Raw genomic sequence first — 24,221 nt, 5'->3', positions numbered from 1 at the left:
CCAAATATGTGTATATTTTTACATTTTTTTAACCCTTTAATTTTCAATGGGGAAAAAGGGGAGTGATTTGAACTTTTAGGTTTTTTTATTTTTCAAAACTTTTTTTTACCTTTTTTTCATTTTTCTAGTTCCCCCTAGGGTGCTATAACAATAAGCAGTCTGAGCGCTCATTCTTTTCTTCCAATCAGAGGAGCACCGCTCAGATCAGGAGAAATGATCATCTCTTGTAACCTGCAGTACTCAGCTGTTGGTTACAGGACCTGAGCCATGTGAGCTACATGATTCATCACATGAACCTGTGCTACCATGACAACCATTGAATCCATGTGATCACGTAACGTGACTTCTGGTGGTGGGCAGTGAGTACAGATCTACCGCAATCGCCATTAAAATGACGCGGTTATATTTTGACAGCGTCATTTAAGAGGTTAACAGGTACGGGTGGATAACGATTCCACTCGTGCCTGCAAGGCATACTTGTCAGCTGTACAAATCAGCTGACATGTGTGCGGATCCCCAAAAAGGAATGAGTAATGACTGAATAAAAAATAGGTATTAAAGCAGCACTGCAGCGTTTTTGTTTTTTTTGGGTTTTTTTTTTGTTGTTTTTTAACCTAAGTCCCCTGCTCCCAGTCTTATACTCACCATCCAGCGTCTTCACCTTCTTTTGGCGTCGTTTCGGTCCTGCTGCGAAATCTTGTGACTTCAACATCTGACTGGCCGAAAGTCAGAAGTTACATCACAAGCACTCAGTGCAAGTCTATGAGAGCCAGAACAAGCTCTCATAGGCTTGAATTGAAGAGTGTGCTCCATAAAACACTGGAGCAGCCAACAAGTTACAAACTGGAGAAGACCAATGGGAGCAGCGTGGATAGCAGGTGAAGACGCTGGAGTGTGAGCATAATACAGGGGGCAAGGGACTTAGGGGCACTTTGCACACTACTACATCACAGGTGCGATGTCGGTGGGGTCAAATCGAAAGCGACGCACATCCGGCCTCGCTGTCGATATCGTAGTGTGTAAAGCGTTTTTGATACAATTAACGAGTGCAAAAGCGTTGTAATCGTATCATCGGTGTAGCGTCGGGCATTTCCATGATTTGGAAATGACCGATGTTACGATGTTGTTCCTCATTCCAGCGGCAGCACACATCGCTGTGTGTGAAGCCGCAGGAGCGAGGAACATCTACCTGCGTCCTGCGGCTCACGCTGGCTATGCGGAAGGAAGGAGGTGGGCGGGATGTTTACGTCCCGCTCATCTCCGCCCCTCCGCTTCTATTGGCCGCCTGCCGTGTGACGTCGCTATGACGTCGCTATGACGCCGCACGACCCGCCCCCTTAATAAGGAGGTGGGTCGCCGGCCAGAGCGACGGCGCAGGGCAGGTGAGTGCATGTGAAGCTGGCGTAGCGATAATGTTCGCTATGCCAGCTATCACCATGATATTGCAGCTGCGACGGGGGCGGGGACTATTGCGCATGGCATCGCAGCATCGGCTTGCGATGTCGTAGTGTGCAAAGGGCCCCTTAGATTTAAAGCACCATTACAATGATGAAACAAAGAAAAAAAAACACTGGAGTCATACTTTAACAATTTTGAAAAGTTAGGAAAAAAATAAATCAAAGAAAAGATTAGCTGATTAGAGTAAAATGTGGTATTTCAGCCTCATAAGTTGTTTTCTCATTATCTTGCTATCTGATTTTTGTCATAAACTAGTGGGCCTCTAAGTTCTAATGATGTCTGGTGGCGGTAGTTATTGTTTGTTAACTCATTTAATGTTTTCTTGATCATTAGTAAATATCACTGAATAAACACCAGAAGATATTTATAATTGTTCTTCTGTCTAGAGCCTCGTTACGTCTTTTAATTTGTCTGCATAAAATCGAAGTAATGTAACGGGAAAAACAAAGTTTACTAAAAAAACAAATCAGTCTGAACTTAATAATTCACATTTTATTCTTACTCCCACCTCCTTTCCTCAGCCAACTCTTAGGTAACATTTTATCGGCTGCACTACCCATCTTATTCTGTGATTATGGCCATCATTTGTCTGTTTTCTGTGAATTCCTACTTAACAGTTACAGCGAACCGGGCAATTACAGAAACGCTATTATGTTTAAAAAGAATTAACCATCTTTTTCTAAGTCCGCATTATTGCAGTTCACCTACTGTATATGACAACTGTTTGGGGAGGGAAATACACAAAAATCAAGAACATAAAAGAAAATATATTCTACTTTTTTTCTTTCATCTATTTTTATTAGTCCTTTTAGCCAAAAATTCCAAAAAGAATTCCACAATCAAGAAATCATTTTTTTTTACTTTCAGCCACACCAGAGACTTTTTTTTGTAACTAATCAAAAACAGGTGTAAACAGTAGAAATTCTCTATCTTTTCATGGAAACTACACATTAGAAAACCTTTCCTGTTTTATTTTATTTATTACTTCAAACTCTAGCACAATTACAACCAAATCCATGATTTTTTGAATTTTTGTCAGTATATAGTGATTGATGTGTTAGTTTACATGGTAAGGCCTTGGTTCCACTTGCGTTTTGCATGGACGAGTGCAATCTGATAAAACATCGGATTGCATTCGCATCAGTGCAAAACTATGGGGCAGTGTCCATCTGCGATTGAGTTCTCATGCCATGTCAGCATGAGAAATGAATTGCAGCATGCTGTGTTTGGCAGCGAGTCTTGGCTCACATGCACCCATATAAGTCTATGGGTGCATGTGAAACATCGCACTGCACTCGCATGTCATCCAATTGCAGTGCGATGTACGCAGAGACATTCAGCAGAGGAGATGGGGAGAAAGTGTTCCCTCCCTCTTCTCCGCAGATGTGATCCGATTGCAAGATTGCATCAGAGTCCTATGACCCTCGGCTGACACTCGCAACAGAGGGTCATCAGCATATTGTTTCCGATGCTCTCTAAAACGGAAGCTATGCGCAAGTCAAACCGAGCACTAACTCATATTTCGAGACATTTAACTACATGTACTGAAGTGGCCACGATAGCCTGCCTTTTCAGGTACACAGGCTTGTTTTTCGTCCCTAGGAGTCTGGTAAGAGTTGACAAACTGCACAAAAAAATGAAATATTGCAACTGTAAGATACTAATGCCGGCGTCACACGGTACGATATATCGGGTGGTATGTCGTCGGGGTCACGTCGTTAGTGACGCACATCCGGCATTGTCAGAGATATCGTACCGTGTGACACCTCCGAACGACTGAACGAGCAAAAATAATCACCTTATCGTTGCTCGTTGACACGTCGTTCATTTTTAAAATGTCGGTCCTCCTTCTGTGCTCCGGTTGTTCATCGTTCCCGTGGCAGCACACATCGCTCCGTGTGACACCTCAGGAACGACGAACACAGCTTACCTGCGTCTTGCCGGCAATGCGGAAGGAAAGAGGTGGGCAGGATGTTTACGTCCTGCTCATCTCTGCCCCTCCGCTTCTATTGGCCGGCTGCCGTCGCTGTGACGCCGAACGTCCCTCCCCCTTCAGAAAGAGGATGTTCGCCGCCCACAGCGACGTCGCCCGGGAGGTAAGTACATGTGAAGGGGAGTTAACAACTTTGTGCGCCATGGGCAACTAATTGCCCGTGACGCACAAACAATAGGGGCGGGTACGATCGCTCGTGCGATTGCACGATAGATCGTCCCGTGTGACGCCGGCATTAGCAAACCAAAAAAAAAATATTGCAAACAGTTTTCTGTCTGGATACTCTGCAAAGAGCTTGGGGGGAAATGTTTAGTAATTAAAGTTGGCTTTTATTCCATTAAACCAGTAAATGTAGTCATATTTATAAGACAATGGTTCTTTTTAAAGGGCATTTGAACACTTTTTACTACTGCAGTTTTACAAATAAATGAGATCTGCCATTGGTTCTCATTAAACATTTTCTTCTGTTCTGTTTCTGATTGGCTTGCATAACCTACATGTGACACAGTACAATGAGGGATGCTCAATAATATTGTCTTTTTTCCATTGGAAAATTCTGGTGGTAGCCACCGGTTATAGATTTGAGTTTACATTCGCTTCAGAAAGGGTTGGAGGAAGCCTACAGAAAGAGCCATCCAAGAGACTGTTCAAAGGAATGATGACAGAATTGGATCTATTAGCCTGCATTGTTATACTGTATATTATATACACGTCCTACAAGCCAAACATTTTTATAACAACTATTTGCAAAAAATAGAGATCATCAAATCAATTCAAAATGCCCTGGTCCAGTGGCCACTTCACTATTCTGTGGCACTGGATGGGAACTGTACATACCGCCCGCGAACCTCTCCAGATTTGTAAGCTTAGCATAACATCACTGTTGTGGCGTAATGCACTCATGTATAATTGCACCACACCTACAACCTAAAGATACGCCGAAGATGCCTGCAGGTTGGAAAGGTTTCACAGGTTTCCTCTCCGGTGACCACAGAATACTGACATGACCACTAGAAATGGATTTGCTCACCTCTAGTAATACTGAAATGTAAAACCTAAAATAACTATTCAGAGGAATATAACCTTTAAAGCCTGTTTTGATTTGTCGTTGATGTATTTGAGCAATAGTACATAAACTGAATGACTCTTTCACTTAACATGGTATAAGACTCAAAGTTTGTTGAATAAGTACATTTTTATTAACAATATACAATGTCAATGCAATAAAGAAAATAAATATACATAAAATGTGTTAGGAATTCCCTATCATAAGATAGTACAATTTTCATACCCATCTAACAGTATGGTGTATGTAACAGTATGGATCACTACAGATGCAACATTTTCCAAGATTCCAGTTTATTCAACTATTTTAAAGGTGTAAATGTTTTTATGGCTATCTTGATTTTTTAGTAGTTTTCCTGCATGGCTATATGCACAATAGGAGAGTTTCCTTTTCCTGAAATCAGATCAGAAAATTCAGACTACATTTAAATCTTTCCATTTCCATTGCACTTACCGTACCCACTTAGATCCCTGATGTTATAAAGAAAAATGCATGCTGTGACCACACCAGATCAACATTATGTGAAGTCCACTTAAAATTAAATGTGCATTTCCATAGTTTTATGCTCTAAATGACATTTTAGAACAATGATTTCCTAGTCTGGTCTCACCAGTGAGGTGCCAGCTATTTGTTGGTGAGCTTCAGCTGGGGAGGCAGTTTTATCATAAAAGTGCTGCACATGACAGCAGTAATCTCTAGTTTATCAAGATAATTCATTCATCCTCTACATTTTAAAAGGACAAAATAAAGAAAAGTGATGAATAATTTATAATATAAATTGTACTTCCATTATAGTTGGTGAGGTCCACGCATTACCTTGGTCTGTCGTTAAGCCTAGGCATTAACTTGGTATGTTTGGTAGGTCCAGGCATTACCTTGATCTTTCTGGTAGGCTTAGGCATTACCTTGGTCTGTCTTGTGGGCTTAGGCATTAACGTGGTCTGTCTGGTAGGCCCAGCCATTACCTTGTTCTGCCTGGTAGGCTCAGGCATGACCTTGCTCTATCAGGTAAGCCGAGACTTTACTTTGGTCTGTATGGTAGGCCCAGGCATTACCGTGCTCTGTCTGGTAGGACCAGGCATTACTTTGGTCTGTCAGGTAGGTCAAAGCATTACTTTGGTCTGTCAGGCAGGCCCAGACAACACCATAGTTTGTCTGGTAAGTCCAGGTATTACCTTGGTCTGTCTGGTAAGCCAATGCATTACCTTGGTCTGTTTAGTAGGTGCAGGCATTCTCTTGGCCTATCTGGTAGGCCCAGGCATTACCTTGGTCTGTCAGGAAGACACAGGCATTACCATGGTTTGTCTGGTAGGCCTCGGTATTACCTTGGTCTGTCTGTTAGGCCCAGGCATTACCTTGGTCCATCTGGTAGGCACAGGCATTACCTTGGTCTGTCAGGTAGGCCCAGGCATTACCTTGGTCTGTCTAGTAGTCTGAAGTATTATTTTGATCTGTCTGATGAGGCATCAGTAGAAAAATTCTGATAAGCCCTGTTTTAGCAGATAGTTTTGGATGGGGTTCGAGTGCAACCTCTATAAGGTCGTGTCTTGGTCATTTGGCTTCCATCAGCCTTGGTTGAGTTGTAATGTCTTTATATATCTTTCCCAAATGAAGTCATGAGAGGCTGATGAGAACCATTCTAATGGTTGGTGGAGGTCTCAGCTCCTAAACTCCCACTAATACCATCTTTTGTCATCTCTGTATGTATAAAGGTGCACATAAAGATCTACCCACTTTGTGATTATTGCCTTAATTGTGTTGCTTCAGCCCTTTACTCGCTCAACAGCTGATGCTAAAGAAATGTAGAACCAATTACACAATTTGACCATAAAACACAGGACATTACAATCTCCTAATTTATTTGCTGTTTCTGATGGTTTTATTTGTGAATATTGGTGTCTCTGCTTGTCTGCTTATCTTTAATAAACTGTAATAACTACATAATGAGGCCTAACACATGTCCTGAGTGCCATGCTTAGTAATCTGATGCTCTATTTCCCCTCACTCCTAGTAAGCTTTGTAGTAATAAGCAGAAGCTCTTCAGGATGTACAGCTCTCGGAACCCTAGGTATTCCGCATCCTGTCTGCTCATATGATATCTGAGAATGCCAGCTGAGAGAAGGTGCATGATGGGTGACTTCCTCTTCCTGTGCTTTGTAATCTAATCTGTTTTTGCCTAATCCTTGCTGTGACTTTATATTTTTTTGTGGTACTATCAAACTGCTTGCAAGATTCACTGCTGCTTGCTGCCTGTAATGACGTATTGTACGCCGGCAGGATGTTGTTACCACTTACCATTAAAAATAGAATTTGATATTCGAATGAATAACCGAATATGTGGCCTTGTCTAAACTGAATCACCCTTGTGTTCCTCATAATGAAACACAAAACCTCTTATTAGTAGCTAAAACGGATGCTGAACAGATGGTATAATTAAACTGACTGGTGTCCAGAAAGATAAAACACAGGATAGGCCTGTTGCAATATGCTAAGCAGCCGTGTGCTGAGTATGTGTATTAGTAGATCTTGTGTATATATGAATTTGTATATGAAAAATAAACAATTATGGTAATAACACTAATGAGAAGAGAAGAAATATTGTAATTTGGGAAATTTGATTGATGGAACCTCATGTCCCCCATCATGACAAGTTCGAGTGCCACTCTAAGATATGACAAGTACTATTGAACCACACTGAATACTAACAATGAAAGGGTCTATATAAATATAATGTGGATCTTGTATAAAAGAATTGCCTCATAGTTACCAAGTTTATGATTTTGACTTTAGTGGTAAGTTTACAATAGTGTGTAGAGCTGCCAACAGTTGGGAGAAGACCAACAAGGTGTATGTGGCTATAAATCAATCAGAGCCAAAAAGATGATGTTCTGTCAATTCATTAGAGATGGATTTAAATCAAGAGAACCCATTTAAGCTCTTAGATATAATTCATATGTTTGGGGATCCAGCTCACCGCCACCTGACCTGACCGCTGCCCAGACTCGGATGTCGGCCCTGCCCCGGCCGCAATGCAAACAATGAAGAAGATAATCCAGCTGGGTGAAAACGGTTTTCTTTATTCGTGCATGAGAGGATAGTGCACAACAAACGTTAACGCATTTCTAGATCAACGCCCTTAGTCATAACCATTAGCTATGACTAAGGGTGTTAAGCCAGAAATGCGTTAACGTTTGTTGTGCACTATCCTCTCATGCATGAATAAAGAAATCCGTTTGCACCCAGCTGGATTATCTTCTTCATAATTCATATGTAACATATTTATTTCAAGACTTTTCTTATTCATATATACACTCTGTGGCACATCCAGCCCTTCTTATCTGATCAAATATGGTTTTTAAAGCTATTCAGTAGTGTTTTCCTCTTATTTGCCCTCTTTGTCCTGTATACTTTTATTGCCTACATTTACAATTTGCTTGTCTTTGCTGGTTTTCTGCTTTCTATTCCTTCCACAGATAACTTTATGGTAAGATTTAAAAAAAACAAACAATAAATAATGCTTAAAGTGATGCTAAATCTACAACTACAAGTATGCGAAAGAAAGACTATAAGAGGAATTGAAAATATCAATCATCCGATAACATAAAACGGTCCCACATACAATGCGTATATGTTATACAACCTTAAGGGAACATGACATGTTTCAGGCAATGACTATATGAACTAAGCCCGATGTGATTGATTCTGAAACGGTGTGGCGTTTCAAAGAACAACATACTAAAATAGCCAGCCAGGAACCGTGCCACACGGCAAAGTAGATGGACAATCAAGTTAACGACAGCTTCCCCCCACCCGCTGACAGTGACTGACTGGTCTCTGGCTACATGTGGGTATTGGCAGAGACATGTCAATCCAGGGCAGCAGGTGCGGAGAAGCTGTCTAACTACTCTGCTCGGTCCCGGGCCGGCTATTAAAGTTTTTACTTTCTAAACGCTGTAGTGTTTCTTAGTTTAACCTACTTGGCTGAGATGATACAACCAGGGTGTGATACATGCTGCCCAATCAGTGGCCATCGTGCATCAGGTTCCCTTTAAATGGAGACCTTTATCGGCCCATAAACTACATTTCTGCCTGCAGTAAAGGTTGGCTGCTATAGCTGCCTAACATTGCCAGAATAATTTTCAAATGGTTTCATTTATTAGCATTTCAATTATTTTTTCTTCAGATGATACAAATAACCAAAAAAGAGTTAAGCTAAAGCTTTAACATGGAATTCTCTCCATATAATGTTGTCAAATTAAGCTAAGGTAGTCAGACTGACAATAGACTACAGTTCCTTAAAAGTTTCCATATAACCAAGGATTTTTTTCTGTAGCACAAGTTTACATTTATCTAAGAGTAACTAAACTTTTTATTTTTCTGAATTGTGTCCAGTATGGATAGGTATGAAACTTTGGTAATCACTTTAGTAAGGAATTTGTCTTCTTTCCTGTATAAAAAATGTTCATGTTAGTAGCTTCCAAACCCTTGCTTTTGTCCTATTTACCTGCCTTTACCTGCACTGATATCAGAACATACTCATTTGAGAACAGCTGATGACAGTGAAAGGGTCAGCTCAACTCCTGTGTCTTAAGGTCCAGTCACACTAAACAACTTACCAGCGATCCCAACAACGATAGGGATCGCTGGTAAGTTGCTAGGAGGTTGCTGGTGAGATGTCACACTGCGACGCTCCAGCAATCCCACCAGCAACCTGACCTGGCAGGGATCGCTGGAGCGTGGCTACACGAGTTGCTGGTGAGCTCACCAGCAACCAGTGACCAGCCCCCAGCGCCGCGTGGAAGATGCTGCGCTTGGTAACTAAGGTAAATATCGGGTAACCAACCCGATATTTACCTTGGTTACCAGCGCACGCAGCTACACGTGCAGAGAGCAGGGAGCAGCGCACACTGAGCGCTGGCTCCCTGCTCTCCTAGTTACAGCACACATCGGGTTAATTACCCGATGTGTGCTACAGCTAAATGTGCACAGAGCAGGGAGCAGCGCACACTGGGTGCAGCTGCACAGGGTACATATATAGGGTATAGAGTACAGGGTGCAGCTGCACAGAGCAGGGAGCAGCGCACACCGCTTAGCGCTGGCTCCCTGCTCTCCTAGCTACAGCACACATTGGGTTAATTAACCCGATGTGTCCTGCAGCTACATGTGCACAGAGCAGGAGCCGGCACTGACAGTGAGAGCGGCGGAGGCTGGTAACAAAGGTAAATATCGGGTAACCAAGGACAGGGCTTCTTGGTTACCCAATGTTTACCGTGGTTACCAGCCTCCGCAGAAGCCGGCTACTGCTGCCTGCACATTTAGTTGTTGCTGTCTCGCTGTCACACACAGCGATCTGTGCTTCACAGCGTGACAGCAACAACTAAAAAATGGCCCAGGACATTCAGCAACAACCAACGACCTCACAGCAGGGGCCAGGTTGTTGCTGGATGTCACACACAGCGACATCACTAGCAACATCGCTGCTACGTCACAAAAGTTGTTCGTTAGCAGCGATGTTGCTAGCGATGTTGCTTAGTGTGACGGGGCCTTTAATCTCTGGGGATAAACCTACTGCAGGAAATTGTTATGATAATTGAATACTGAAGAGAAGAAATGTTCTGACTAGAGATGAGTGAACCCGTGGAAGTTTGATTTGGAAAAGGCAACTGAACCGTACCACCACTGGTTCGAACTTGGCCCGAACCCCAATGGAAGTCACTGATTGACAGTCTCCGTCCACATACAGTCAGCCATAAGCAGATCATCTCCCGGGGTGGATAGGTGAGGGTTTTCCATTTTCTTTTTTTTGTTTTTGCACACTACATGTGATCATGCTGTTCTTACCCCCAGTGCAAACCATTCAAACACTGCAAGTGGCTCGCACCGGGCTGAGCACAGAATGTACCCGAGCACAGCAATGCTCACGCCAATGGTCAGCATATGTAAAGCATCCCAACTCCAAACCAGAACTCCGTTATTTTTTAAAAATTCGGTGTTTGGCTCGAAACCCGAACACCAAACATCGGGTTCGCTCAACTCTAGTTCTGACCATTTCACTGCCATCATCTATATTCCAATTGAGTATATTCTGATTAACCCAGCTGATGTAAAAGATTAGGGTAAAGCAAGGATTGAGAAGTAACTTATATATATATACAACTTTTTTCCAGGAATGAAGACCAATCCTATAATAAAGTGATTTGAAACATTTCATAATTTCCTATGCCGGCTAAAATTATTAAAAACATGAAAGTTTAGTTACTCTTTAAAAAGAAAACTGTGCATGGAACAGTTTACTGGTATTCTCAATTTAGAAGTATTTACGTACCTGCAAAATTACCTTCTGTGAAATCCTGTGTAGGCAAGAATTTGACTTAATTACCACATCTATTCCTACCTTTTGACTAGTTTTAAAATAAGAGTTAATAAAAATGATGACTTACTATAACTCTAAATACATGACTTCAGGGGGAGATTGAAAAGTGTGAAAAAATTTTGCATGTGTTTTCTCAATCAGCTATTAGCTTGGAAATAAAATCCTTTTAAATAAAAGTTTGATATTTTAACTTGTTTGATATAAGCTTACATTTGGTACCAGTGTAATAAATTCACAGAACTAAAATCAAATATATTTGAATGTTCTCCTTTGTTAATAATAATTGCAGCATGCAGAATATTTTTCATGTAAACTTTGCATGTGATATATTTATCTAAAAGTGCATGTGTAATGCATGTAGTCAGTAAAAATTATTATTTTTAACCAGATATGTTTATACATTGGAAGAATTGTTTAATATGAAAGTAAAATATGCGATGCACAAGACAAAAGCTGAAAATCCAGCATGGGTCTAGAGAAGAGGTGGCCATGTCAACCCTAAAATCTTAACCACAGGGTACTCACAGATCAGAAGATTCACGCTGCCCATTCTGCTGGCTCAATCATAGGTTGTCATGACCCACTATGGGATTTGTACACAGAATAATGCAAAATATCAGTAACATCTTTAATATACAAGTTCTATGATAATAGCTGGCCAGATTCTGAGCATGTTGGTAGGCTGCAGCAGAGGCCTGCTTGAAGACCATCTAGGAAGTGCCATCAGTGTTCTCAGTTTAGATTATAGGGTTATACCTTCTTAGTAAGTTCCGTCAGTTTTCTCATTTTAGATTATAGGGTCATGCCTTCTGACTTACATCTCTTCCCACCAGGTTAAGGTAATGTTTAATTTTCAATTAGCAGGTTCTTGCCCACCTATGAAATTGTAAGCTTTTCAGCCCGAGTAAAGACATTAAGGTAGGGACCAAGAAGAACAAGATACGTCTTGACGCTGGCTGCTGGGCTCACATAAAACTGACCTTTTTTATGCACTGTCTCAATTTTTTTTATTTATTTCCTTAACAGTAATGCATATTCAAATTATTGTATTCAGTGTTTGCATATCTTTGGGGTCTTAGAGTGCAGCTGTTTATTTGTTATGCCGGCATCACACGGTACGATATATCGGCACTGTTTGATATATCGTACCGTGTGACACCTAGGAACGACTGTGAACGAGCAAAAATACTCACCTTATCGTTGCTCGTTGACACGTCGTTCATTTTCAAAAAGTCGGTTCTCCTTCTGCGCGCCAGTTGTTCGTCATTCCCGTGGCAGCACACATCGCTCCGTGTGATACCACGGGAACGATGCACACAGTTTACCTGCGTCCTGCCAGCAATGCAGAAGGAAGGAGGTGGGCAGGATGTTACGTCCCGCTTATCTCCGCCCCTCCGCTTCAATTGGCCGGCCGCTGTGTGACGTCGCTGTGACGCCAAACGTCCGTCCCCCTTCAGGAAGAGGATGTTCACCGCCCACAGCGAGGTCGTCCGGGAGGTAAGTGCGTGTGACGGGGGTTCACGACTTTATGCGCCACGGGCAACTAATTGCCCGTGATGCACAAACGACGGGGGTGGGTGCGAACGCACGATAAATCGACGCGTGTAACGCCGGCATTAGAATATATTTCATGTTCAGTTTGCACCTGTTCACATTTGTCTGTTAGAAAGTGCCATCAGTGTTCTCATGGTAGGTTGCAGAAGAGGCCTGCTTGAAGACAATTGTGCATCTGCTACTTAGCGGGTATCATGTAGGTGAGATTATAATGGAGAAGTAGTCACTTCCACTCCAGCAAAAGTTGAAAACAAAGCTGATATTACACAGTTTAATAATGGATATTTAAAGTTTGAGCTTAAAAAGTATCTGATTGACCTATGGAAGTTTTGGGTGTTTTTAACTCCACTCTTCTCAATATGTGTGGGTATTTTGCAGTATTCTACCTTACTGACTAAGGGTATGTGCGCACGTTGCTTTTTACCTGCTTTTTTGCTGCTTTTTCTTCTGCGCTGTTTAATGCCAAAATGGATGTGTTCTTCTATTCAAGCAAAGTCTATGGGAATTTGGGTTTCTTGTTCACACTATGTTGTTCAAACTGCTGCCTTTTTGTGGCAGAACTTTGGACAAAAACTCAGCTTTGCAGTGCAAAACCCAAATGGCAAAAACAATTGACATGTTGCTTCTTTGAAAAGCTGAGTTTTTGACCAAAGTTCTGCCTCAAAAAGGCAGCATTTTGAACAACATAGTGTGAACAAGAAACCCAAATTCCCATAGACTTTGCTTGAATAGAAGAACACATCCATTTTGGCATTAAACAGCGCAGAAGAAAAAGCAGCAAAAAAGCAGGTAAAAAGCAGGTAAAAAGCAACGTGCGCACATACCCTAACGGAGAAGAAATCTCCAAGGCCCCAGTGTGGCCGTAGCATCCGCTTATGCTTTCACACTCTGCCTGAATAAGCTTTATATTTTATTGGATTTCTAATACCTTGGAAATATGTTTACTTTGATCGACCTAAAGAAATTCATAGTCTTGTTAAAGTCTGTTATGTATATACAATCAGCATTTCCAATATCCATCATCTTTTCGACTATTCAGTTTTCTCCATAAAGCAAATAAAATTGTAAATACTGAATCCCATAGATGGAAGAGTCTTAATACATCTAGGCTTTATATTTTAAGTTATTAGTTTATACTGTATTTTCATCTGTCACATAAGCCTCTCTTATACACACTAGCACACAAAGCTTTGTATCATTTTACTAAAATGTTGAAATAGAAAAATTGTTTATAGGTCACTATACTGTAATTCTCTGCCTGTTTCATCAGTTTAAGAGGTATTGTCTTCTCAGCCACTGATGAATGAGATGGTAATATTAATCAAGGAGTATCGGAAACAATGCAGCTAAGCGATTCCCGTCTTTAGCAGTTATTCCCTTAGCCATTCATACCCCTTAGGGTATGTGCCCACAATATTGGCTGCAGACATTTCTGCATCAAAAACATGTGTCTTGGCAGGAAAATGCTGCATACAGAAAATATGCACTTTGGAGTTTATTTTGTATTAATTTTTTATGCACCTTTTTCCCAATCAATAGGAATGAAAAATGCTGAAAGAATTACCATGCTGAAGATTTGAAATGGCAAGGAAGGATTTCAGAAACGTCATTCTTTTTGTTTTGATAGAAAAATACTGTGTTTTTTATGACAAAAACGTGCGGGAACAAAAAAGCGGGTAAAAAAAACCCGTAAAAGCACAAGGTTTGACCATATCTTTCAAACAGCCCTGTTAAATTTAACCTCCAAATTGGATATAGTCTACTGAAAGAAAACATGTCAGCACAATTTTGTAATGTAAAGTAAGCACATGGCTGTAATTATTCTGTAATACTGATTAAATTAATACCTTTGGTGAATAAATCTGCTTTATTGTTCTTCTTTACTCAGCATTTGAAGTTTTCTTCTAATTAGATTTTGGTGCACAGGAGCTGAACTGGACACTGATTCTACTCCTCCCTGTCTATGATTCCCCGACTCCTTTACCTGCCTCTGGTCTGTGAATGACCTGTGTACTCTGATTGAAATATCATCAGTAACCTGTCATTCAAAGAGTGGATACCAAGTAAGTGGAAAGGAAGGGACTAATGCCGCACTGCCGCACCCCTGACCGCCTTTTTTTAATCTGATTTTGTAACTTGTATACAATGTGATTTGCTTGCCCTGATGAATGAGACTTGGGGGTACTTTGCACGTTGCAACATCGCTACTGCGATCTCGTCGGGGTCAAATAGAAAGTGACGCACATCCGGCGCTGGTAACGACGTTGCAACGTGTAAAGCCTAGAAGCACCGATAAACTATCGCAAAAGCGTCGAAAAACGATGATCTGTGTAGTGTCGGTCATTTCCATAATTTCGCTGCAGCGACAGGTACGATGTTGTTCCTCGTTCCTGCAGCAGCACACATCGCTGTGTATGAAGCCGCAGGAGCGAGGAACATCTCCTTACCTGCGTTCCGCCTGCAATGAGGAAGGAAGGCGGTGGGTGGGATGTTTACATCTCGCTCATCTCCGCCCCTCCGCTTCTATTGGCCGCCTGCCGTGTGACGTCGCTGTGTCGCCGCACGACCCGCCCCCTTAGGAAGGAGGCGGGTCGCCGACCAGAGCGATGTCGCAGGGCAGGTAAGTGCGTGTGCAGCTGCCGTAGCGATAATGTTTGTTACGGCAGCTATCACAAGATATCACATCTGCGACGGGGGCGGGGACTATCACGCTCGGCATCGCTACAATTGGCTAGCGAGGTCGCTGCGTGCAAAGTACCCCTTGATCTCTGAAACATGTAGACTGAATAAACATCAGGTTTTTAAATCAACTTTTGGATTTTCCGGCAGAAGAGTGGTATTAACCCCTTCCTTTCCACTTACTTTTTATTATGTCTACATGGGCTTGCAGCAGACATTTTTCTTATCTGTGATACAGTAGTTGTGACTTAAGGCCCAGTCACACACAACGACTTACCAGCGATCCCGAAAACGATGCGACCTGATAGAGATCGCAGGTAAGTCGCTGGAAGGTCGCAGGTGAGATGTTACACAGTCACATCTTACCAGCGATGCAGGAACAATACAGGTCGCAGTAGCGACCTGTATAACGATCTCAGCAGTCACTGTGACCCTGTCACTGTGACCCTGTCACATAGTGTCAAACACAGTGATGTGTCCTGCCCAGCAGGACATCGCCTTTGAAGAAAATTGCCTGGACCATTCTGCAATGACTAGAGATCTCACAGCAGGGGCCTGATCGCTGGTAGGTGTCACACATAACAAGATCGCTAATGGGATCGCTACTGCGTCACAGAAACTGTGACTCAGCTGCGATCTCGCTAGCGATCTCGTTATGTGTGACAGTACCTTTTGTAGGTGAGCCTTATCCTACTGTTTTCTTCCTCTGTTTACCAGGATAAGACCATATTGTGCTTCTCTTTTTCTCCAGCTTTTACTGTATTCAAAGAGCGGAGGCAAGGACAGGGGCTGGGGAATCAAGGACAGGGAGGAGAAGATCAAGTGTACAGTCCAGCCCTTATGCACCAAAATCTAATTTCAAGAAAACTTCAAATGCTGAGTCAAGAAAAACAGCAAATCATTACAGAGCCGTTACACCGAAGTCTTTCCTTTACAAAATTGTGCTGACAGAATCTCTTTAAGATAGTACCTTACCCACTGGTTCCTTATAACATTAAGACATCCTTTTCATGAAATTGGGAAGTGACTAATTTTCAGTTTCTAGATCACTATTATATTAACTAATAGGGATCACTAAGGCCAGCTTCTCGCAACCACATTTTTAAGGTGTTTGTTAGGGTCAGAAGACCAGCTGCCTGTGCTGAAATGATGGTCCCAACGCTGACCATAAAATGTGTATGTGTGAAGTCAGCTTGTAATATTGAAAGCTAAAGGTAGATGTGTAAAATGTTCTTTTGGACATCATGAAGAAATATATTAGATTGCAGATACTAGGGGACATTAAATGTATTTTCAAAGAACTTAAAAGGATTGCACAACTATCAATTTTTTTTTTAGATTGAGGTTTTCAAAATAGCTAATGTAGGCACACTCACCTTCCATTATCTCTTGGATCTAAAAAAAATGCCATGCCAGTTGTCTGTGCTAACTCCTGAGATAATGTTTGCAATCCAGATGTCAATAAGGCTGCTGAAAACTGTGATTGGCTACAGTGGCCTGACAGAGAGAGTCATCATAGAAACCTCTTTTAATCACCTTACAGCTTCAGTCAATCTCAGACTTACAGAATGTGAGTGTTTGTCCTGTTTATTTTGAAAACAAATGCATATTTTATTTTTAGTACAATACCACTGTTATCTTTTAATAGTGCTTAAGCAGACCTTTTAGGATCAGTAACATTTATTGCTTTAACTTCTACTGTTATCTTGTTGTACGCTCTTGAGAATTCAGTGTCTTGTGACAGGTACTCAAGTGTATGTATATACAATTTGCATATGCACTGCTCCCCCCACCCACCTCCCTGTGCATTCACTATCACTGCTGATAGGTGAGATGAAGGATGGGTGGTGGCAGCAGTGCAAATTCAGTTCCGATTTACTATCACTGATGCCAGCACTAAGAGGTGGGATGGGGGAGCAGTGAATATGCAGTTTGTATATACATATGCTTGACTAGTTACTATGTCACTCAATTCCCCAGAGCTTACAAGATAACAGGCAAAGGTACATCAATAAAACTTACTGATCCTGTTAGAGCTGATTATGCCCTATTTAAAGATAACAGTATTGTACTAGAAAATTACCTGACAGATTCCCTTTAAAGCTGAATTTTTTTGATTGCTGTGACAATAGTTTTATAAACTAATAGGAGATCCTTATTGTGATAATCATCTCTGACCTGCTAGTAATGGATGTTAGGGTACCGTCACACTTTAGCGACGCACCAGCGATCCCACCAACGATCTGACCTGGTCAGGATCGCTGGTGCGTCGCTACATGGTCGCTGGTGAGCTGTCAAACAGGCAGATCTCACCAGCGACCAGTGACCAGCCCCCAGCCAGCAGTGACGTTGAAGCGATGCTGCGCTTGCAGGGAGCTGGCGTTTGGAAGCTGCGGACACTGGGAACCACAGTAAACATCAGGTATGGTTACCCGATATTTACCTTGGTTACCAGCGCACACCGCTTAGCGCTGGCTCCCTGCACTCGTAGCCACAGTACACATCGGGTTAATAAGCAAACCTTTGCTTATTTACCCGATGTATAATCCGGCTACGTGAGCAGGGAGTCGGCACTGGCAGCGTGAGAGCGGCGGACGCTAGTAACTAAGGTAAATATCGGGTAACCACCTTGGTTACCCGATGTTTACCTTGGTTACAGCTTACCGCAGGCTGCCAGATGCCGGCTCCCTGGCAGCGATCTCACAGCAGGGGCCAGATCGCTGCTCAGTGTCACACACAGCGAGATCACTAATGAGATCACTGCTGCATCACAAAAACCGTGACTCAGCAGTGATCTCGCTATGTGAGAAGTACCCCTTAGTTTCTTATAATGCAATTGCAGAAAAAAATAACCAAAACACCTGGGACTTGCAGCAAAACCATAATAAAAAACCCTGCAATTTGTGACTAGGTATTTAATGAAATCTAAATTAGAAATATTACACATATATGCGGTTTGGTAATATACTGTACAGCAGGAGAAAAACTGCAAAATAAGCAGACTGTGGAGTTAACTATGGAGTTAAACATAATCACCATATTTCATGCAAATAGCTCTAATGATAATGGTATGGGATAATGATCAGGCACAAATAGCTTAAAACTCCATAAAGGAATTAGATTTCTATATTCATTCTTCTCCAGTCTAAGAATCATTGAGTCGTCACTTGTCTGAAATTTTTGCCATAATAACAAACTATATTTTACTAGGATCCTAGCTGATGTAAAAACAAATGTATTTAACAGGAGTCACATTCATTTCCCAAAACCCAATACAAAGTAACATTTCCAACTCATTCCTAAATTTGCTCTTTTACAAACAACAAAAATAAGGTATGAAAACATCACTTGGCTCTTATAGAAAAGGAAATAATGCCCAGATCATATGCCTCCCTAAATAATACAGTAGCATGAGAGACAGTGATGGTGTCATTATGGACCAAAAAAAGTCTATGCTGCTACAGTCAGGGCCAGAAATATTTGGACAGTGACACAAGTTTTGTTATTTTAGCTGTTTACAAAAACATGTTCAGAAATACAATTATATATATAATATGGGCTGAAAGTGCACACTCCCAGCTGCAATATGAGAGTTTTCACATCCAAATCGGAGAAAGGGTTTAGGAATCATAGCTCTGTAAGGCATAGCCTCCTCTTTTTCAAGGGACCAAAAGTAATTGGACAAGGGACTCTAAGGGCTGCAATTAACTCTGAAGGCGTCTCCCTCGTTAACCTGTAATCAATGAAGTAGTTAAAAGGTCTGGGGTTGATTACAGGTGTGTGGTTTTGCATTTGGAAGCTGTTGCTGTGACCAGACAACATGCGGTCTAAGGAACACTCAATTGAAGTGAAGCAGAACATCCTGAGGCTGAAAAAAAAAGAAAAAATCCATCAGAGAGATAGCAGACATGCTTGGAGTAGCAAAATCAACAGTCTGGTACATTCTGAGAAAAAAGGAATTGACTGGTGAGCTTGGGAACTCAAAAAGGCCTGGGCGTCCACGGATGACAACAGTGGTGGATGATCGCCGCATACTTTCTTTGGTGAAGAAGAACCCGTTCACAACATCAACTGAAGTCCAGAACACTCTCAGTGAAGTAGGTGTATCTGTCTCTAAGTCAACAGTCAACAGTAAAGAGAAGACTCCATGAAAGTAAATACAAAGGGCTCACATCTAGATGCAAACCATTGATCAATTCCAAAAATAGACAGGCCAGAGTTAAATTTGCTGAAAAACACCTCATGAAGCCAGCTCAGTTCTGGAAAAGTATTCTATGGACAGATGAGACAAAGATCAACCTGTACCAGAATGATGGGAAGAAAAAAGTTTGGAGAAGAAAGGGAACGGCACATGATCCAAGGCACACCACATCCTCTGTAAAACATGGTGGAGGCAACGTGATGGCATGGGCATGCATGGCTTTCAATGGCACTGGGTCACTTGTGTTTATTGATGACATAACAGCAGACAAGAGTAGCCGGATGAATTCTGAAGTGTACCGGGATTTACTTTCAGCCCAGATTCAGCCAAATGCCGCAAAGTTGATCGGACGGCGCTTCATAGTACAGATGGACAATGACCCCAAGCATACAGCCAAAGCTACCCAGGAGTTCATGAGTGCAAAAAAGTGGAACATTCTGCAATGGCCAAGTCAATCACCAGATCTTAACCCAATTGAGCATGCATTTCACTTGCTCAAATCCAGACTTAAGACGGAAAGACCCACAAACAAGCAAGACCTGAAGGCTGCGGCTGTAAAGGCCTGGCAAAGCATTAAGAAGGAGGAAACCCAGCGTTTGGTGATGTCCATGGGTTCCAGACTTAAGGCAGTGATTGCCTCCAAAGGATTCGCAACAAAATATTGAAAATAAAAATATTTTGTTTGGGTTTGGTTTATTTGTCCAATTACTTTTGACCTCCTAAAATGTGGAGTGTTTGTAAAGAAATGTGTACAATTCCTACAATTTCTATCAGATATTTTTGTTCAAACCTTCAAATTAAACGTTACAATCTGCACTTGAATTCCGTTGTAGAGGTTTCATTTCAAATCCAATGTGGTGACATGCAGAGCCCAACTCGCGAAAATTGTGTCACTGTCCAAATATTTCTGGACCTAACTGTATATTGTAGGAATGAAGCAATATAGGGATACTTTTATTTTTCATTTTAAAGCCATTATACTTTAGGCAAAGTACTGTATGGGATGTTTTTAGAAGTTTCTCCTCTAAAAAAAATTAAAATGGCTTAAGTATCTTGTTTTTTAAAATCAGTTTTTTAGTTGTTTTTTTTTATTAGGAGGCTCATTTATTTCAAGATCATACATGAAAGCATTGTTCCATTTAGTTTCTAATAAAGCTGCACGGATCACTGTTCAATAGAAAAAAAACATGATCCGCTCCGGAATCCAGTGCCCATATAAATCACTGGGGACCAGAATCCGTAGATTAAAAATGTTGGTGGAAGGGATAGGAGTGTACGAGCGCGCACGGTATACTCACCCAGGCTGTGTCATGGCGGCAAACTCCTTCCGGGTCACGCTTTTCTCTTCTGGAGCCGACAATTCAGTATTCACGGTTTTCCCCGCCCACTGGCACGTGTAATTGGTTGCAGTTAGACGCGCCCTCGCCCTTAATGTCAGCGTGTCAGCTGACTGCAACAAATCACAGGTGCCAGTATGGCTGGAGAAAGTAGTGCAAGTGTCTGCGGGTCAGCATGGTGAGCGTGCATGTAGACAAACACATGCAGCCCACTCCTGTCAAAGTGTGCAGCTGTGCCAGTGATGCGATGTCAGACTCGCGTGAGTCTGGCATAACATCACCCAGCACGGTCTGCCGTTCTCTGAACATGAGCGTGCATGTACCTAGAAACACATGTATGCTCCTGTAAGAGTGTGCGACTGTGCCAGTTTTGCAATGTCAGACTCATGCAAGTCTGGCATGGCATCATCTGGCATGGCCTGCCGCTTTCTGAACATGAGCATGCATGTACCTAGAAACACATTCACGCTCCAGTCAGAAGTGTGCGCAGCTGTGTCAGTGATGCAATGTCAGACTCGTGCGAATTTGGCATGACATCATCCGGAATGGCCTGCCGCTCTCTGAACATGAGCGTGCATGTACCTAGAAACATATGCACACTCCTGTCAGAGTGTGTGGCTTTGCCGGTGATGCAATGTCAGTCTTGCACAAGTCTTGCACAAGTCTGGCATGACATCACCTGGCATGGCCTGCCTCTCTCTGAACATGAGCGTGCACGTACCTAGAAACACATGCACGCTCCTGTCAGAGTGTGCGCGGCTGTGCCGGTGATGCGATGACTCGTGTGAGTCCCTCACAAGTGTGACTCCAGCCTAAGAGAAACCGCATGCGGCTTTTTTTTCTTTATGTAAATAAATAATTAAAAAAAAAATAAAAAAACTGATGTGCGGTCCCCCTAATTTTGATCCCCAGCCAAGATGAAGCCAGCTGGGGGTTGGTATTCTCAGCTCGCAGCTGCGCAATATTGCTGCATCTATTAGATGTGACAATCCCGGTGCTTTACCAGCTTTTCCCGGTACCCTGTAGCGGTGGCAATCAGGATAATAAGGGGATAATAACAGCGCACAGCTGCTACTAAACTCTAGGTTTGTGATGGCACAGGCGTCTATGAGATACCTCCATCATTAACTTGTACATAAAAGTAAATAAGTACAAACACAGAGAAAAAATCCTTTATTTAGAATAAAGTACAAAACGCACCCTCCTTCACCATTTTATTAAACCCAAACACCGTTCAGGGCCAGCGAAATCCACACGAGGTCCCATGCCGCTTCAGCTCTGCTACATCCCACAGCTAGCGGCCATATAGCACGACCACAGGCTGTGGCTGTAGACATTGACTGAGCTGATGACTGCAGGCAGACGCTGTCACAGGCTGGGTGCACACCTGCCTGCAACCAATCACAGATGAGAGGACGGCCGGTGGGCGGGGAAAACACGGAAAGCTGTGTGTATGCGATGAGCCTATTGCACAGTACAGGAAGTGAATGCGCGACCCGGAAGCAGTTTGCCACCATGACACCAAGTCTGGGCAAGTATGAAACTCTCGCTTATTTCTTGTTTTGTTTATTTTACCTTTAATTCCTGAATCCGGATCATGCACGCGGAATTACGGGCCTGGGTCCATCACCCGGCCATCTTTGAACTCGCGCGGATCCAGACTTTTACAGTCCGGATCCGCTCAGACCTAGTTTCTAATCATAGTCATATTACAGCGCACCAATCATCAGGATTTTCCTATATAAACTAAATCCAGTGCTATACTGGCACTAGGATGCTGATTCTCTACATACCTTTAGTTTTAAGATCTGATGTATACTTTCTGAAATACAGGCGAGTAAAATTACAGAAATGTGCAGCTTTTTGATTGTCAGCAGCTGCCGAATAGCTAATATGTGGGTCAAATTTTGCAATCTATTCCTGCCCCATCTACCTGTATGGCCTTTGCAGATGCTAGACTGTATGGGCTCCATTCTGTTACATGATAGGGGCGTGTTATAAATGCTCTTGGCCGTTTCGCACCTCTTAGTGAATGGGACCCGTCGAAGCACTAAGAGGTACGAAACGTCCGTCGTCCGTCTTTAAGGGGCCTGCACCTAGTTCTCTTCCCGCTATTTTTATCTGCACTTCACCATGAAATAAAGCACCTTGGAATATTGAATGGTGTATGCCGTTGCATTATACTCCTTGGACATTGAATCTCTATTGATTTTCAGTGATCTTCTTCTGGCAGCGTGGATGAACACTTTTCTTCCATCTACTTCATCGCTCTTTGTCAGATAAACATGTTGATCTGTAGCAGAATAAATAGTAGTTCCAGGGTCAAGTCTCGTAAATAAAAAAAACAATTTCATATTAAAAGCCAACAAACATGTTTTTGGTAGGACATCCAAAAATGTATGATTAGGAACCACTCCAGTGGTTCGAAGTGCATAAGACGCGCAATTTACAATTTTTTGGATGTCCTACCAACATGTTTGTTGGCTTTTAATATGAAGAAATAAAGTGTTTTTTTATTTATGATACGTGATGCTGGAACTGCTATTTTTTGTGCTACTGGAATTCTGCTTCTTTCAGCACGGAGCCGACCTCCTTGCACCATCTACTGATACAGGATGCGGATAAAGAAATCTCCTGTGGCTGAGCTGAAATTTTCTATTTTTTTATACATGTTGATCTGGTCTGTCTGTAAACATGTTTTTTCATCACCTAATAAAGAAGTCCCCTTTTTGTGAATCTACCACTCATCTCTCCACTTGGATTTGGTGATGCCTGAGTCATTCCTATTTTTCCATTAGATTGCTTCTAAAACCTCAGTGTGAATATACCCTTAAATTCATCATGGTAGAACTAAATGGAAATTGAACATCTACTGCCAAGTATCCCCACTGACTCCAGTAGCTTCTATCAGTGGAATCTTTGTCATTAGCTTATCAACCCTTGTAACAATAAGGGATTCTCCGATGCAGATGACTCGCCCGCCCAAGGCGTTAGGTGACTCAGTGTCGGGCCGGACTAGGCCGAGGTAGTCAGCGGTGACGGGGCCCGACTCCTAGACCCTGGCGGAGTCAATTAAAATGGCGGTATTGGAAGAGATGATGATGGGAGTTGTAGTTAATGTTTAGTAAAATTCGTGACGCCACCTGTGGATTGCGGCTTTGTAACCGCCACTGCTGGATGGGACCTCCGGGGCTGATGTTGTGGCAGCTGAGGTGTTTCTTGCTCCCCACAGGTAGAGGAGGACCCCGGGGCAACCGTTGGGAAATGTGAAGTGTGAGTAATCACACTTCACTCCCCAGCGACCGCACTCCTCTTTTTACCAAAGTCACTAGTGAGCTCTGACTGGAATTGGATGGGGATTGTCAGCTGTCCCCCTACTTCTCCTCAGACCGACTGACTGGACTCCCTCACTGGACTCGACTGGTGTCAACTGTCAACTGTTCACTTTTCAAAACTAGTTCCGCTCACTTTACCTACTGACTCCTCCCACACTCCCTCTGCCAGGCCCCATCCCTACAGGACAGTGAATGGGACTTAAGGCTCCATAACCAGGTATACTG

At 42.4% G+C, this 24,221-nt stretch overlaps 1 protein-coding gene across 4 annotated transcripts in view; it reads left to right on the top strand.

The window, feature by feature from the left end:
• Positions 1 to 24,221, top strand: part of KCNQ5 (potassium voltage-gated channel subfamily Q member 5) — an 894,563-nt gene that overhangs the window by 768,398 nt on the left and 101,944 nt on the right. For 2 of the 4 annotated variants that reach the window (XM_075340207.1, XM_075340208.1), the window contains exon 10: positions 6,529 to 6,585. The exons of the other annotated variants lie outside the window; for them this stretch is intronic. In XM_075340207.1, the coding sequence (XP_075196322.1) occupies positions 6,529 to 6,585 (57 nt within the window). The remainder of the gene's footprint in view (positions 1 to 6,528; positions 6,586 to 24,221) is intronic. 4 annotated transcript variants of the gene reach the window in all.

This window comes from Anomaloglossus baeobatrachus, chromosome 3 (genome assembly GCF_048569485.1).
Source record: "Anomaloglossus baeobatrachus isolate aAnoBae1 chromosome 3, aAnoBae1.hap1, whole genome shotgun sequence".
Lineage (NCBI taxonomy): Eukaryota > Metazoa > Chordata > Amphibia > Anura > Aromobatidae > Anomaloglossus > Anomaloglossus baeobatrachus.
The sequence above is the reverse complement of the archived record's forward strand: the minus strand, read 5'-3'. Positions and strand labels throughout refer to the sequence as shown.